The 18,736-nt window shown below is 30.6% G+C and overlaps 2 protein-coding genes across 2 annotated transcripts in view; one reads left to right on the forward strand and one right to left on the reverse strand.

The window, feature by feature from the left end:
* The window catches only part of Map205 (Microtubule-associated protein 205), a 395,519-nt gene that overhangs the window by 38,147 nt on the left and 338,636 nt on the right, over nt 1-18,736 (forward strand). The gene's annotated exons all lie outside the window — the stretch shown is intronic.
* Nucleotides 1,974-18,532, reverse strand: LOC135964214 (lateral signaling target protein 2 homolog). Its single transcript, XM_065516372.1, has 5 exons — nt 17,417-18,532; nt 10,558-10,698; nt 9,750-10,490; nt 8,044-9,530; nt 1,974-6,415 (listed from the first exon to the last, which is right to left on the reverse strand). The coding sequence occupies exons 1-5, from the start codon at nt 17,450-17,452 to the stop codon at nt 5,347-5,349; spliced, it is 3,474 nt and encodes a 1,157-aa protein (XP_065372444.1). The 5' UTR covers nt 17,453-18,532; the 3' UTR covers nt 1,974-5,346.

Raw genomic sequence — 18,736 nt, forward strand, 5'->3', positions numbered from 1 at the left:
ATTTGTTAAACAATTGCTCAGGATGTATTTTAAGTTAAAACATAATTGTGAAGTCCATTCCATTGACAATTAATCTCACTGCAGATTTTTCATCTGATTTCCTAAACTTTTCCTTTATTTTTATAATTCCATCCAAATTTGCATTTGAAATAACTATTATTTGATTTACATATTTGCCGTATGACGTAATTCCATTCCGATCAAAAGTTAAATAAATTTCTAATTGGAATTGATATTAAATTGTTTGTAATTATTTGTTTTTCTCAAATTTTTAATACATTTCATTAACAAAAATTTCACTTTTGTGTTAATAATCATATACAAAACCATAGATAAATACTCATAGATCGAAAACTCTTCTGTCAAAAACCTAACTCAGTTGATGAGTTGGTGAGAATGTATTACTAAAAACAAGTAAGAGAGCTATATTCGGCTGTGCCGAATCTTATATACTCTTCACCAAATTATACTTCAAAATAAAAATTTTAAATATTTTTAGATAAACAAAATTTATTTTTTTTTCCAAAGTGGTTTTTTAATTTTTTGGAAAAAAAAAATTTTCGAATTGTTTTTTTAAATTTTAAAAATTTTATTTTTGTTTTTTTAATATTTAGCGAAATAAAAACTTTTGGTGAAAAAAAATACGGGTTAAAAATTACTTTTTTGTTGCAAAGGTCATTAGATATCCATATTGTCTATATTAATGACTTAGTAATCCAGATATAGGTCAAAAATAGGTAAAAATCGAGGTTGTCCTGGTTTTTACCTTAAATCTCAGCCATTTGTGGACCAATTTTAAAGAATTCCGGAGATAAAGTTGTATGAATCGTGTATGTAAGTTATTTGGGGGCTTCAGAAAGTTGATTTCAACAGACAGACAGAACGACATGGCTTAATCGACTCCGATATCTATAGGGATCCAGAATATATACACTTTATAGGGACGGAAAATTATATTATGGAAATTACAAACGGAATGACACAAAGGTGAAGGGTATAAAAATCATTTGCAGATATGATGCTCATTTCTGGATGAATAAGTACGTCAACAAACTTGTCGAATATAGGACCATACCAAACCACATGAGATCCAGGAGCGTTCAATGTTTGGTATGAAATTTGGACTGGCGGCTTTATCGGTCTATATTTCATTGAGAACGACGTTGTCCAGGTCATCACCGTCAACTGTGAGCGCTATAGCTCGATGATTACCAATTTGTTTTGGCCTAAACTGAATGATTTCGACACCAAAGAAATGTGGTTTCAACAGGGCGGCGCTACGTGACACACAGATCATGCCGCATTGGACATTCTGCACAAGCGAACTGAGGACATGATCATCTCACGTGGAGGTGATGTGAACTGGGCACCGAGATCTTACGATTTGACCCCGTTAGACTATTTGTTGTGTGGATTTTCTTAAGTCTCAAGTCTATGCAAAGAAGCCATAGCCTCAAAGCCAACATAATCCATACCATCGGTAAAATTTAGCGTTATTTATGCTCCAGTGTCATGGAAAAAAAGTAGCAAGATACATTTTCTTATAATTTCGCTCTCAAAATTGATCCTTAAATTATGAGTCGTGTTGAGAAGTGTGGCAAATACTCACTGGTTAAAAGAATGAATCAGAGCGTTTGCTGTAGTATGACCACTTGCTATCCGCCATTTCAAGGACTATTTTGTGAACTGTAGGCTCTTTATTTGCTTCAGGGAACCGTAAAGAGATTTTTTGATGTAATAATGTAAAAAACTGGTGCAGAATTATCGATATATTTGAGATTTTATTATAATTTCGCTTTCGAAATTATTCGATCAAGAAAGTGGTAATTTGGCCCCAGGTCTTGCGAGCGAAATTATTCTGCCAACACTGCTAAGTTGACTACTATCTTTGGCCCCGTGTGTAACGAGTATTTCCCTAAGCTAGTGGGTGGGTGTTTGCAACTTACCTAAGACAAATTAATAAAAAATACAAATTATAGTTTTTTTAATTAATTTTTTTTTTTAATAAGTTTTACAACAAATTTTAATTTGTTATTGTCTAATTGTCTTATGTAAAAAAGTAAATATACACATTGATTTAAGATTATACATACATTTTTTCAGTTTTTTTTTTTTTTTTGTTGGTTTGTTTTGTTTTTCACTAAAATACACTAAACATTTTACTACACATTTTCATATTGTGTAAAGTCCTATTAAATAAAAATAAAATAATAATTATTATAATAATAAAAAAAAGAAAACAAAAACGAAACAATTGTAAATTGTATTTAAGCTATAATGTAAATTAGTATACAAGTTGTTTTTATGTTTAATAAATTGAAATAATATTAGAAAATTATACAAAACAAAAAAATAACACATTTATAAAGCTTAAGGAGAGAGAGAAGAGAGTGAAAAGAAAAGAAGAAATATTTAAAACCCAAAACCCAAATAATATTTGAGAGATGATAATTATGTAATAATCGACAATGACTGTTGCTTTTAAAACAATAATAATTTACAGATTATTGTAATGTAATTAAAGAAAACTTTTCAACACATATGTATGTATTCACTTGTAAGTTAATGAATGTATACAATATTTTAGAAAATTTCAATTGATTTTTGATTTGCTTAATTCATTTAGATGTTATTTGCAAGATTTTTAATACAAAAATAAAAAATATATAAAATAGTTTTAACGAAATGTTTAAGTTTCAAAAATAGCTATTTAACTTATTTATATTCATACTCTTATCTAGGAAATTTCCATTTTAAATTCAAAATTTTTCTTATATTTCAATGTCTGCTTTTACACAGGGCAAGTTTACTTGAAGCAAGTCTCGTCGATTCCTTTTTAAACTTGCTCGTCTGTTTACACACAGCAAGTCTGTGAGCAATTTTGTATGTCAAAACCTAATAGACGCCATATTGAAAATGAGAAAACAAAAGAGAATTGAAGAGACTTGCCAGTACAAGCAAGTGTGTACCCCTCTTCTTTCTTCTTGCCTCTCTCTCCTATAAACTCTAGACTTGCGCAAGAAAAATTGCCCTGTGTAAAAGCAGACAATGTTTAACATGTCACCAGATCTAAAAAAGATATCTATAAAATTTTTATTTAATATCAAAACCTTGATTGTCAAACAATTTGCATATATTTGCCAATATTAAAATGTGTTTCGATTCCACTAAAAAATTCGATTCAACATAAAACATTTTATAATTTCCAAATGTTATTCATATAATTTCTTTTTGAATTCAATTTTCCATAATCATTAGAGGATTACTTTGTCATTCGATTCAAAAACAATATACAAATTTGAACATTATTATTTTCGCCAGTTTACAAAACATTCAAAACTTAAGTATGAAGTAATATTTTAATACAGATAGATTGCTTGTCTAGGGAATAACCCCGCTTAATTTGTTATACCACAATGTTTTCTTTTTTATTCACAAAAACTTTACTTTGAAAATATTGAAATTAATGAAACATTATCTTAGTATAAGCAAATTAAAAATTTAATATAATAATACAACCAGAACTGTAAATGAATTATTCTTTTTTGTTTTGAATTCGTTACGAATTAGCTAAATTTTGAATTAATTTTTTCACAACAAAGAGAATTGAATGAATTTAAATTTATTTCCAATTCAAATAAATCTGTAAAATGAATTGAATTAAAAATCAATTCAAATGAACTGGAAATGATTGCAATTCACTTTGACTAATTCATTTGAATTAGAAATGAATTGAAATTCGTTCTACAAATTCAATTGAATTGGAAACGAATTGCAATTCATTTGAATTGGAAATGAATTGTAATTCATTTTTACCAAAATTTATTTGAATTGACTCAACTTTCATTCAATTCATTTTTTTTTGTGTGAATGATTCACGAATTAATTCAAAAATTAATGATTCATTTACAGCTCTGACATAAACATACATTTTGTAGAAAACATTATTCTAATTTCGAAAACAATTTTTAAATTACAATTTCGTATTCGAAGCATTGATTACTTTAAAATAAAATTTTAGTTTTATTGATTTCGAAATTTTGTTAAAATATAAAATTTTGGAAAATTTCTTTGAATATATTGAAAATTTCGTATACGAAATTGTGTCTGGATAAAAATTTAGAAATTTCGAAAAAAAAATATGAAAATTTCGTATTCAAATTTGAAGAAAAATTACGAAAATTTCGTATTCAAATTTCTTCTATTAAAATTGTCATAAAATATGATATCGTTATTAAAATAACGATATATGAAAAAATAAAATTTTTCATAAAATTAAAAAATATTTTAATTGAATTAAAAAATATTGAAAATTGCAGATATAATTTTGGGTAAAATTTAAATCTTCATTTATAAATCACACACATACAGACATATATTCCGACCCAATATTTCAAATAGAACACATTTTGAAAATTTTTTTTATAATAATTAGGGGCTTTACTTTATCATTTGATTCGAAAGGATATTCTTTCGAAGTACAGTGTATTTAACATGCAAACTCGAACATTTTCATTTTCGAATTGAGTTACAATTTAAAAATATTCAAAATTTGTGTGTATAAAACAATATATATGAATTTCGAATTTATAATTCGACAATGTGTTCCTTTGAATCGAATTGAATGATTATTTTGTAAATAGTTTTCCATAATTTTACTTTGAAAATATTGAAATATTGTTGAAACATTTGTCACAACCGGTGTTGTTGTATTGATGAATCGATGTATGTGTATAATTTTGTAATTGCTTTGTTTTTTTTGTGAATTGTACAATTATCTTAATATTGGCAGACTAAAAATTGAATTTAATAATAAATAAAAATTTTCAAGAAAATTAATTTCGAAAATAAATTTTGAATTACATATTTTATGTTCGAATCAAATTGCGAAAATTAATAAAATTAAATTTTGAAAATTTATTTGAATATATTGAAAATTTCGTATACGAAGTTTTATCTGTATTAAAAATTTTGAAATTTCGAAAAAAAAAATGTTAGCGAAAAACATGGTATTCAATATTTTAATTGTGAAAATTGTTATAATACATTATTTAAAAAAAAATATACGTAATCATTTCAACAAAATTTACAATTTAAAAAAAAAAATATATTAAAATAAAAATTTAAATTTTTCAGCACCAAAAATTTAGTGAAATTTTCTAAAATATTTTATATACAAATAAAAAAAAATTTAATAACTTTGTTACCAAACTGCAACGCACAAATAAAAACTGAAAGGAATAATAATAATAATTGTAATATTATCAAACAATATTAATTATTACTATAATTAATCATATAAATAATAAAAAAAAACACACAAAATGTTTGTATAAAATTTCTCTACTAATTAATAGCTCTAGCAGGACGACGTAAACGAGGTTCGTTGTTGGTTGTGTTTGTTGTTGCTTGACTAACTAACTGAGAGTGGTGGTTATTGTGGTGGTTATGGTTATGATGGTGATTTTGATTGAGAGCAGACGAACTAAGTTCATGGGCATAACAGGAACGACAAACGCGTACCGCTTTGGTGAGACCATATTTTGGTAGAGGCGTGGAGTTGTTCGAACAAACACCACAAAATACACCACCACAATTACGGCAGTGATGACGACGTCTAAATGCAGTAAATGGAGTGTTACAGGACATACAGCGTGGAGCCTTTTGATCTGGTATCCAGGCGGGTGGTGACAAGTGTACCGGAGATGTTGTATTTATTTGCTGTTGTTGCGGCTGTTGTATCGAATTGGCATTCGATTCTGATACTCTGCGGTTCGTTGTATTTGTGGAACGTTCACAAATGGGTGAACTATTTTCCGAAGATGATATTGAGGGCGAATTACTGCCAGTCGAATTATAGCGATTGCGAAATACATGATTATGATGATGCTGCTGACGTAATTGCTGTCTTTGTTGTGTTTGTTGAGCGACAATTGTTGTGGGGCATTCTTGATTATCTAGACTACGACTACGCTCGATTTGTTGTCGTTGATTAGCAGCGGCTGTATCGTCATTCATTACAGCATTAGTAGTAGTAGTTACCGCCGTACCCGTAGAATGGCGATAGGCTCTATTGCCTTCATTACTACTACTGCTCGTATTGTTGCTGCTACTGCTGCTGCCATTGCTACTGTTCGATTGATTATCACCCTCGGGATTGACCTCTTCGGCCGAATAAATACTTTGACTGGAACCGGCACTCTCTTGTATCACATCATTTTCGGAAGCCCTAAACTCAAACAATTCATTATCTTTGGGCTTTTCGGGTATGTCCAACTCTTCTTGAGCCGGTGACATGTTCATTAGGAAAACACTACGCAGTATTTGACGCAAGTCAAAGGCAAAATTTGTTTGCAATTGATCGGCAACGCCGGCAATACACACAAACAGACGATGTAGTAAATTTTCCGTGTGTCTATAATAGAGAGAAAGAGAGAAAAGACAACAATATGATAAGAACAGATAAAAACGAAATAAAGATAATAAAACAAACAAATAAAAACTAAGTTTTATTTTATTTAAATTGCTTTGTTCTAATGTCTATGATTCACATTATTAGAGATTATTTGTATAGATAATAAATATTTGGTTTTATATTTATTTTTACTGATAAAAATAAGTTTATAATTATACAAAATTGAGGTCTTATAGTATTTAATCAATTTATTTATAAAATTCTATTTGTTTAATACCAAAATATCAACTGATTAATTTGTTGTATTGATATTTGTAAACATTTATTTAGAGTAAACACTACCAAACTCAATTTTATATAAATTATCATTAGAAAATATAATGACTTTAAGTTCCAATTTTAATGATATTTACCATAGTCATCACAGGGGGGTCTGTAGTGACAATTTATCAGAAAAAGTAAAACGAAAATTTCTTCCGGAATGAAACCACTTTCAGTTTTCAAAGTGGAATTGATATTTCTTTGTAATTATTTGTTTTTCTAAAATTTTTATATCTTTATCTTTTGTTTTAATATAAATTATTTAATATTTTTATAATTAATAAGTTACACGGAATCTGAAGAACCTAAAACTAAATCGATCGGAATAAAAACTACGGATTTAAAACCATTTCGAAAAAAATGTATGACGCACTTAAACCTTTGAAATGTAATTTAATACATTCTATCAAAGTGGAGAACTGCAGGAGAGCTGTTAAAAAGTTATTGGTACACTACGTAATCAGATTGTGTAGAGTTCAAGGGCACTGCAACGTAGTTGATGAACTGGCCAGACATGGCTAAGATCCGGACCATGACACCGGGGAGTAAAATTTCCTATTTGTCACTACTACAGGCTGATATTTTAAAGATTCCGTGACTCCACCAACCAATCCAGGAATAGTAGGACCGATTGTCAAGTGTCCCAGGCCTTTTGTCCGAAACTGAATGCAAAGGCAACCAAAACACTAATTGGATTGGATAGGTGTAGTCTGAGAATTCTAGTAGGAGTGACAACCGGTCACTGTTAAAATGGGGCCTTTGAAGGGAAATGGAATAATAGCACATACGATTTTTGTAGAGAGTGTGGGGATGTAGAGGAGCTAGACACAGTAGAACGCATTATGTGCCGATGCCCGAGACTACAGAGTCATAGATTTAAATGGCTAGATAATAGATTTTTAGATGAACTTTGGAGTGATGCCGGTTGTAAATTGGGTGACATACTAGGTTTTATCAGGATATTCTACGGTGAATTCAAATCAGTAACCACTTTTTACTCTTTACACAGATTTGGATTTTTCTTTTTGTTTCTCCTTTTGCTATCTCTAAGAACTTTCTTCTTCATTATTTTCTCTATGTCCCTTTTTTAGGAATGGCATATATTTTCTTTGTATCTAACTCTTGAAGGGAATCACAATAGTAAGGTCGAAAAGGTACCGGTCGATCGGAAAAAGATATTTAAGTTACAATTTTTAAATTTTCTCTTCGGAAAGTTGATTTCAACAGACTGACGGACATGGCTATATCGACACCGCTATCTATAACGATGCAGAATATATATATACTTGTATAAATCAAATACTCACTTAAATTTCGTTCTCCCCGACAACCTAACAGTCGATTTATTATCATCCAGCAACGATGATGACGACGAGGGAGTTTCTATGTCCAAAACACCAATCGAAGATTTAACTTTACTATGCTCGATAGTAGAATCATCTTTAGTTGCACTACTGCTGCCACCAGCCACACATTCATCGCATTGTAGCGCTGATGTATGTTGTGGTTTATCGCCACCATGACGATGTGGTCGACGATGATGGTGACCATGACCGTGTGCATGGACATGATGCGCACGATGCCTGTGATGACTTTGGTTGGGCTGGATTGTACTGCTGTTGCGATTGGTCGTTGACGGTGTTGAATGTGTATGATGGTTGTGATGATGATGATGGTGATGATGTCTATGGTGATGACGATGAGATCGTGTGTGATCTTTAGTACAGACTTGTTGGGTCTGAGACTTACTGCTGTGCTGCTGATCGCTGCTGTAACGTCTGCGTCGTGTACACGACGATGTTGTTGTGGTAGTCGTTTCGGAGGAAGGATTATTAGTGGAACTTTGTTGTGATACAGAGATTTCTTCAGAGTCCTGTAAACTTAAACTAGCTGTGGTGGCAGAATTATTATTATCGTGATTTTCTTTTTCCATTTGTTGTTGTTGTTGTCTGGTTGTGCCGGTTAAGGCCTTGGCACTGGTACTAGGCAGTTCCACATCCACGTTGTCATTCAAATCATCCTCATTTGCAGGCAAATCAGAATCACTGACTATGAAATTATCGGTTAAAGGCACCTCTTGGGGTTGTAACAAATTACCCAAAGTAGTATTGGAAATTAAATAACCCGTGGCACAATCAGCCGAGGCCATTTCCAGATTTATAAGCTGATCTACTGTATTTTCCAGATTAATGATCCCTTCTACTACACTCTCATAATTATAAATGTTCTCATTCCCTTCATCATGGTCTTCATTTTCGCTTCTTTCATTGTCAACGTCACCATTAATATCAGAATCATCATCGTCCGCATAATGATCATCATCATCGTCGCGTGCCACCAAGAAATTATCTTTACCTAAGTCGCCTTCTTCATCGTTGTTGTCGTCAACGTCGTCGTCGTCGTCATCATCGATCCAACTGTCGGGAGAGGTGGTGCCATTACTCTCATTGCCAACTGATGTAGTTGAAACCAATGAATGCGTAGATCTAGGCGAGGAAGGTGTTGATGACACGGGCGTATTGTAGGTGGAACAGTCATCAGACGATGAACTACTGCTTGTGGACGGTGCTGGCGAAGGACTGTCAGCTCTTCTCGTTGGTTTTGTTTTGAATGTTTTACACGATGAAGACGACGTAGAAGATGACTTGTGCTGCAATTTAGAGGTAGTTGTGGTGGTTTTCAGTGAACCCGCATTCTCGGCATTTTCATTGGGAGAATTTTCACTATATTTGCTACTTTTGGTATTATTATTGTCGGCAGCTACTGGGGCAGCATCTTTTGAGTTTAAAGTGTCCTAAAAATAAAACACAAATTTGATTTGAAAATATGTTAATGGATTTACTTTTAATTACACTATGATACACCAAAAATATGCAGGGGTTCTCATATAGCAATTCTATCAATATTTCCGTACTCTATGGACTCCAACGAAACAGAATTGCTATATGAGAACCCCTGCATATTAAACTGAACCCTCAATTTTAGAAAGAAATAGTATTTTTATTCAACTCACCTTTAAACTGATTTCCTCATTCGTACACAATAAACGTTCCAAATAATACAATTCAGTTTCATTAAGATTTCGCAAATAATCACGAACTTTTAGCAAAATTGCTCGAAAAGGCCGAAACATTTCGGACAATTGTTCGGCCGGCATATCCATGTTAAGTGGACCATCGGGATATATAACCAGACCCGAAACAATGGCCAGCCTTGGTATGGAAAACATTAAGGCCGGATCAAATGCATCAACTTTATCCTGCTCCAACAGGCCCAGCTTTAAAGCTCTCTGCAATGTCTCCGAGCATAGAACACATATTAATTCTTGCATTTCATATTCCTCCTTCGATTTCACTTGAACCATGGCGCTCACATAGCGCCATTCGAACTCAGCAAACAAACGATCGAAACGTTTTAAACTCTCATACAACTGTTCGGTGGCCGCATCGTTTTTATCCAAATTCAAGCGCTCGCTATTCGGCACATTATTACGCAAACACTGATCGCGCAGCAAATAACGTACATTATTCAGACTACGAGTTACTGCTTCGGCTAAGGGACGCATTTCTTTACTCTCTTGCTCACGATTCATTATCGATGAACCAGCGGCAAGACATTCAGCACCAAACCACAATTGGCCAGCTAAATTTTCTTGCAAAACTTCTTCGGGAAACTTGGCACGAAATGCACGTTGATCACGTTCATCGCCCAACAACTCTTCGATGATCAAATTGGTAATGGCCAATACCTTATCCTTGAAAGTTAAAGTAAAATCGAAAATAGAAGAAATGTGAACCAGTTGCGTACTCTCAGAGACTTACCTGTCCCTGGCGTAATCTGGATACCAAACGTGAACATCTATCGGGCTCGGCTCGTCCATCGAAACTATCTAATTCACTAGCCACGGCAGCTAGAGCCCGATCTGCATGAAAAAACCGAGCCAATAGCGATTTATCGTCAGCCTGAAAAGAAAATTATATGGCTTTAGAGAGTTTGTAAACAATAAACAACAACTTAACATTTGCATGCAGTTTATAATTATGGGGGCAATTATTGTTGTTAAAGTAAGATAAAAACACAATAACTTATTGTTTTGTTTTTCTGGTTTGCATAAATGAATTAAATTTAATTGGTTTGTTGAAACTCATTTTAAAGGTAGTTTTCCAATAAACATGTGTTTACATTTACGTACTAATTTTAATATAATTGGAATCTTATTTTATTTTTAAACAAATATTCAAAACAATTTTACGTTAAAGGAATTCAATTATTTAAAAGAAATAAATAAAATATTCTGAAAGTTGTTTTAAGCTGAGATTTGGAATGTTTTAAAATAAATTAAAGCTTTCGAAATAACAACTTGAACTTTAAGGCATTTAATAAAGTCTTTTTTTATAAATTTATATTGTTTATATTGTCATTAAGCTATGACAATTCACTTGTTATTGTTGTTCATTTAAATATTGTGTATAATTACATTTATCTATTTTAATATTTTAATAGATTCTTTGTTTTATTAATAGTAATAATTACAGTATAATAGTAGTATGTTATTTGCGTCATAGTTAATATCCTGTATATATTCGTGCATCATTTGCACATTAAAAACATTGAAATCGTTCGGTTTCTCCTTCATTTTATCACCTTGACATCTTTTTTTTTCTTCAGCTCAACAACATACTCTCTCAATGACATTGGGTTTTCCATAGAATACAACAGAACAAGAAAATAAAAGCAAAACATATGTTTAAATGGTTCTTTAATTATCATTGATTGAAAACATTTTTGCAAATTGATATTAAATTTGGTTAAATTTAAGTATTTGACAATGATTAAGGTTATTCCTAATTTTAATAGGGGGCAAAATAATTTCCTTCTTTTTATTTTGTTTATTTGTTTATATTTAGCATAAATTATTTATTCCATAAAGAACTTCTAGACTAGCAGATAACAACCAACTAAACTAGGAGATTAGACTGACTTCTAATGACAAATTTCAATGTTAAGAAGATCTGTTCAAAGAAAGTAGAATGTGCTTATTTCAATGAAAAATATGTATAGCAATAAAAAGTGAAGCTAGTAAAGGAACAAAGACGAAAGTGGGCAAAAAATCCTTAAAAACAAACACTATAAAATTATATTAGTTGTCAGTTTTGTTGAATTATCTAAACTTAGATATTGGCTTTATAGTGCATCTTCTGGATCTTTATAGATAGGGAAATGAATACAATATCCTTTTTTAATTTTAAATTAACTTCCGGAAGTTAAATTTATAAGATAACATTTTTGGTTAGTGATTGACAGAAACAGAAAAGATTTTTTTTTGATGTCAGGTTATTTCCCTTAAAAAATTTCACAATAAACTACAATTTTATAAAAATTTAGCAAAAAAAATTTATTTTTTCCAAAAAATTATCAATTTTTAAAAAATCTAAAATTTTTTAAAAATAACCAATTTTAAAGAAATAAAAATGTTAATTTAAAAAAAAATTAAAAAAATTAATAATTTTTCAAAAAATCAAAATTCACCAAAAAAAACTATATTCACAATTCTCTTACTTGGACGCATTATTACCTATTCCCCTATTTCTGGCAATATATGGATTCCGAGCCAAAAAAAATTGCTCCTCTTTTGAGGCCAAGAACGAATTAAGCCAATACGGATTCTCTGTTCTGAAGTGAAGCGTATCCCAGAGAAAGCGTTTTGCATCGACCGAAACAATAAGTAGTCGGACTGGGCAAGATCTGTACTATAAGGCGGGTGAGGCAAAACTTCTCAACCACTTCTTTCTTAATTGTTCTTAACAGATATTGCATTACGCGGCCGTGTGTACGTGGCCGCATATTCTAAACGTTTTTCACCCAATGCTCGTACAGGTTCCCTGTGATGGTCTGGTCAGATTTTAGCAGATCATAAATAAATACAATAAATTAGCTTAGCGCCGGACTTCACGTACGATCTCTTGCGCTTCTTTCGGCATTCCGAGCCATATGTTGTGTTTTTGATTACATTGGTTAATTAAAGCAACCCTATCTTTGAGAAATACCAGCGGAGCGATAGCAACCAACACCAGCCTCATTTGCACTGCGGATAAGAGGTCGAGAACTAATTTCCAATTTTAGAATATTGATAACATCCCAGGGAATAATTCTTGGAGTAGTTCTACGAGGTCTTCCCAAATATTAAGTTTTTACTGCTATACACATTGATACAAAAAATAAGTAGAAATACGTGGTTTATAGAATTCCCCATCTCTTAACTGAAAGGACAACAGTCCTTCTGTCAACAGCCATCTGTCAGTTGACACCTGTCAAAATTTGAATAGCTGCGTCATTTAGAGTCACGCGGCGTGACTTGAGGAAAAAATCGAAAAAATTTAATTTCGTGTGCTCATTAAGCGTTATTTTTTGCAGAAAATAAACATCACTCAGATCAATACCAAATTTTATAAATACTTTGCGAACTCTGCACCAGTAATTTCAATGGTAAAAATGGTGATTTACTGATCTTTGTCGAACGTTCTGGATGTCCAGTGGAGGTTTCTATCGTGTTGGCAGATCGGAGATTGAATGGCGAGAGATTGTGGAAGCCATGGCTCAGTGGTTTCAATTTTGAATGATCACTTGGGTATGCTCACGCAATCGCGAGACAATTTCGCAGGTGTACTACATATTTGGAATTGTTTAACCGCAATATGGACGAGTTTTTGCGCCGATTCGTAACCGTGAACGAAACGTGGATCCACCACAACACACCAGAGATCAAAAACAATCAATGGAGAATATTATTATGTGCCGTTTCAATTGAATAGTTTGTTAAATCTTCTAACAAACAAATACCTACCTATTCTGATGACTTCGAAATGTTATTTTGTGGAAAGGATAAAACAATTGGAGAAATGTTGGACAAAATGTATGGAATATAGTTTTCAGAAAGAGTTTCCATTATATTGTCACTCAATATATGCGAGTATATATAATCCTCCTAATAACTAAATTGAAATAACTTTTCACATTGCCCTCATAATGTGTAGTTATACAATTGAACATGTATTTTTCCTTTTGAGATGAGCGACCTATATTAATTAGTCTATTTACATGTGATAAGCTTCTGTAAAACTAAATCAAAATTAAATTTCACTTCACACAGTTATTTACAAATCGTTTAAATATTTAACACTATGGATTTAATTTCTAAGTAGGAAAATTTTACATAGAAAACAAATGAGTATGACAATGAACGAGAAAAATGGGCATTACCACGAAAAGTTTAACATGCAAGTAGATAGATTACGTAGATTAAAATGAAAATTGCTTTATAAATAAAACAACAAAAAAAAACATGAATCATCAGCACCCTCTCCCCCTTCCTAGACCTTACTCCAGTACAAAAGAAAATAAATTTGTTTGTGTTACTTTTCATTTGCAAAACCCTTGTTGTGTTTAAGCTGATTAATAAAATATAAACTACGTATAATTTCTCTATAATCACATGGTTATAATTAAGGTCTTTATCATCGAGAGTTAAATTAAATAAACAACAACAAATTTAAATGCATTTGAACTGCTTTTTTGTTAACAAATAGTCTCACTCTCAATCAAGTGAATAATGAATGAAGGAAAAACAAACAGACAGACAGACAAGTATGATGACGTAGTTTTTTTTGTATTTTTTGGAGTGTGCAATTTACAAGTTTAATTTCAAATTAAAACTTGTATAAAAAACCCCAAGTTTATGAAATAACAAACAGGGAAATTGAATTTTAAATTAAAGTAAAACAAATTTAATAAAATTCTCACACAAACATTAGTTTTACAGTACATACATAGGTGTGTGTATCACACTCTACTGACACTTGCAATTGCCCTTTTTACTGTTAAACGTAACACAATAAAATTCAAATAACAAAAAAGACAACAAAACAAATTAAAGTTAAAGTAGCAAAAACAAAGCAGGCAAAAACAAATAAACGCAATACGCAATTAAAATAAAAGTAAATTTATATACATACATAAATACATACATAGTACTATGTATAATTAACAACAACAACAACAATAAATAAAAAGAAATACATAGTAAATAAGAAAAGAAACACAACCAAAAAATAAACATAATCAACAATATGTTTTGATTATCTATCTCTCTACACATATTTTGTTGTTATTGTTACTTTTATTTTTGCTACTTTTTGTTGGAGTTGTTCATTGTGACGTTTCTTAATAATAACAATTATAACAACAACAAAGGCAAAACTGACAAATCACAAAAAAACGGGAAATATTTATAAGAAATTAAACATCTATGTATGGGTTTGTGTGCAAACAAAGACATAAAACAAAAATAAAATTGAAAAAAAAACAAAACTACATAAAATAAATATAATGAACAAATCACGAAAATGTTTAAAAAGAGTAATAAAGAAAAAAATATAAAACACGTCGTATAATAAACATGATGATTTACTTTTTTCAAGTAAAAATAAAATACACTAAACTGCACACAGATACAAAAACAATGTTGCCAATTTTATAATTTTGCCAAAGAACTGAAAAACTCCAATTCCCTGCAAATTTAGATCCATTTTAGTTGAAAAGGAGTAAGAATGGATTAATAACAACATGGTCCAATGTAATGCAGACATGGACTATATCATTGTTAAACAAAAGTTTGTAGTTAAACGACTTATTAACATGATTCGACTCCTGTTAACACAATTGCAAAACTAATCCACTGGGGTGGTCCATGGAGTAGTTTTAGAATACTCCGCTGGGTTTTATGGTCCAGCCCGAGGACATCGTAATGTTAAATAGGTATACCATGTTTTATACATTTGGGTGACTGTTGGACCTAGTCCCTTATTGGCTATATTTTACATGCGTGTATGGACTAGTCGTATTATTTGCAGCATTTAGCATTTTCATTAGCAGAAACATTAAATTTGTGTTGTATGCTTCGAGAAAAAATATACATCGAAACTACTAATATAAATTCTATTTATATACATTATGGTATATATTTGGCATTTCCACGGTATCGAACGCGACATTTGAAAAAATAAATCTTACTATTAAATCTGAAAAAACTTGTCTCTATTTTTCGATAGTATATTTGCAGCACTATGATTAGTACAACACACTAACCGTTTATATTTTTATAATTTTTTTCTGTTTTGGCGGGCTTCGTCTGGACGAAGAGATTTTTAGCTATGGGTGTATCGAACACCGGCTTCTTAAAAACATCTTTTCTGTATATCAAAATTTTCTGAAATGCTCCCTAAAGCTTATTAAAACATACATATTTTTGAAAAACGATGACAACGCTATGATTTTTATAGAAAATTTTATCATCTTGAAATATCTATTGCAAGATGCAATTTTATCATCTTAATTAATGGTTTTTAATGATAATTACAAATGAAATAAAAGCATAAAAGTTTATTTATTGCTATTATTTACTGGATTATTCTAAAAATAAGGTTAAATTGTATGTAAAATCTATTTTTCAATTCCAGATTTCATTGTTTTAGTGTCATATTTGCCTGTTCTATAAATCACACATCTTAGCATTTTTGGGTGTGACTTTAAATATCCGAAATGAAATACTTATTGTTGCCATTTATGCTTTTATATTTGTAAATTTAAACAAAAAACGAACAAATCTAGATGCCAGTAACAGTTCATATTTTCATAAGGAACAAATCAAGATCCCCGTAACAGTTTATATTTTCATAATTTTTTTTCTGTTAATATTCACATTTTCTGTATTGCCGGCCTTCGGCCGGGTGAAGAGACTTTTAACTCTGGGGTGAATTTTTGGTTCACAATATTAATAAACTGTACCATATTATATATCATATTAAAGGTATTGTGAAGCACTATTCAATGATACCCATAACGATCAGTTTGTTTTCCAAATATATGAGAAATGTACTATTATATGTATTGATTTAAATTCATATAACTCTTAAACTAAGAGAGAGCAGGCAAAAATATTACCGTTTTTTTTTATATATTTTATTATTATTTATTTTCAACAACCTAGCCTATTGGCCATAATCGGTTATAATATCGGTTATTATGCTTCTAATTATGAGAGCTATCAAAGAAATTATAAATATGCAAGCTGTTTCGCTGATCTTGATTTATACCCAAACTAATTTTATTACATAACATTTTAAAGAATACATCAAATTATTCATTTAAGCAATTTATTACAAAGTTAGCAACAAAGTATTTACATGTGATTTGAAATCGACAGTCACTTCTTAGCTGATCGTTTTAAAATCACATAATTTAAAAAATTCTTGTGCCCAGAACACTTTTTTTGTGAAGTGTCATACATTAGTTTCAAAATTTAAAACATTATAAAATTTCGTATATCGCAGGTTTGCTTTAAATCTACATTTAAGCCAAGTTATTTACAAGAACAATACCTTATACAAAATAACAATAACAATATTGGCGATTTTTAAATACATTATTTACTACATTATTTTAGCAACACTGCTTTAAAATAATATTAAAAAAAAACACGCTCACACAAATGCACATACATTTATACAATTAAAACACAACTTAAAAATTTATATAAAAAAAAAATGTTAAGTTTTGTTGTTGCTGTTTTTGTTTTTGTGCTGAGTGGTGTGTGTAGACTAGTGTAGAGTTGAGTTGACTTACCTTGGGCTTATTTAACCATTTAAGTAATGTTTCCATTTTTATTGAAAGTTGACGGAATTGCAAACACAGCAACAATAATTATATGTAATAAAAAAAGTAACAACAACTACAAAGGAGTTGATTACAAATGAAGATCACTTTATAATTGTGATTACTGTTGTTGCTGTTGTTGATTTTCCTTTTTTAGCACACATCAACAAACATTGTTAATCACAATTTTTTTTTTCTTTTGTTTTAGGTCAGAAACTTTAAAAAACCAACTATTGAACAAGTTGTTTTATTTTTTTCTTTATATTTTTCGTAAATATATTTAAAAAATGTATCACGTATTAATTTTATTTATTTTTTTCGAATCTTTTCTTTTTACACTTTTGTTACAAATTTATTTCTTTATTAAATCACCAGTAAAATACGTTTTATTTATATTTCTTTATTTGTTTAAGCAATTTTTCTCCTTTTAAAACAATAACAACTTTGTGATTTGAAATCAATTTACAAATGAATCAACCAGCTTGAATTTTGTGTTTAATTTTTTTCATTTTCGTGAAACATACAACACACTTTTTTTAAAATGCTTTTTAACAAATAATTCTCTCCACTACACTAGCACAAGCATGTTCGTTATCGTCGTCGTTGTAGTAGCGCTCACACAATAATCATCATCATCAGTTAGCCCCCCTTTACTCCTGACTTGTTTATCGCGTTGGTCTCCACCAACAACAACAATAAATCTCATATAAATTTATTTTCTTCCTCTTATTTCTATTCTCCTGCTTTTTTATTGCTTTTCGTTGTGGTTTGTTGGCTTAAGCCAGGTGAAAAACACTCTCACTTGGACGTTTTCTTTCCTTTTCAACTTGGTTGATGTTTTTTTCTTTTGCTTTTTATTTTTACATTTTCATTGATTTCAATATCAATTTTATTTGAATTTGTTTAAACATATTGTTAGTTAGAACAACTTAATTTTAATGTACGCAGTTGATTATTGTAATTTTTCTCGTGAATTTTGTAATAATAAAGGCAAATAGGCGGAGTCTAGTTGGTTAAAAATTGGAACACAATCACACAATGAATTCGAGGCCGTGTGGTATATGTTTAGTGTGTGCTACTTATAAAAACGGCCATATTGAAAAGGATTGATTAAACATACACCTCGATGATGATGCCAGATGGCACAAGTAGTGTTGTATTATCAATGTGTTTTGATGTTGCCATGCTCATATGAGCAAAACCATTTGTTATACCCTTCACCATAATTAATTTCCAATGGCGTATATAATGCCATAGTAATACGGACCTATAATGGGTCAGAATCGAAAG

Source organism: Calliphora vicina, chromosome 1 (genome assembly GCF_958450345.1).
Source record: "Calliphora vicina chromosome 1, idCalVici1.1, whole genome shotgun sequence".
NCBI lineage: Eukaryota > Metazoa > Arthropoda > Insecta > Diptera > Calliphoridae > Calliphora > Calliphora vicina.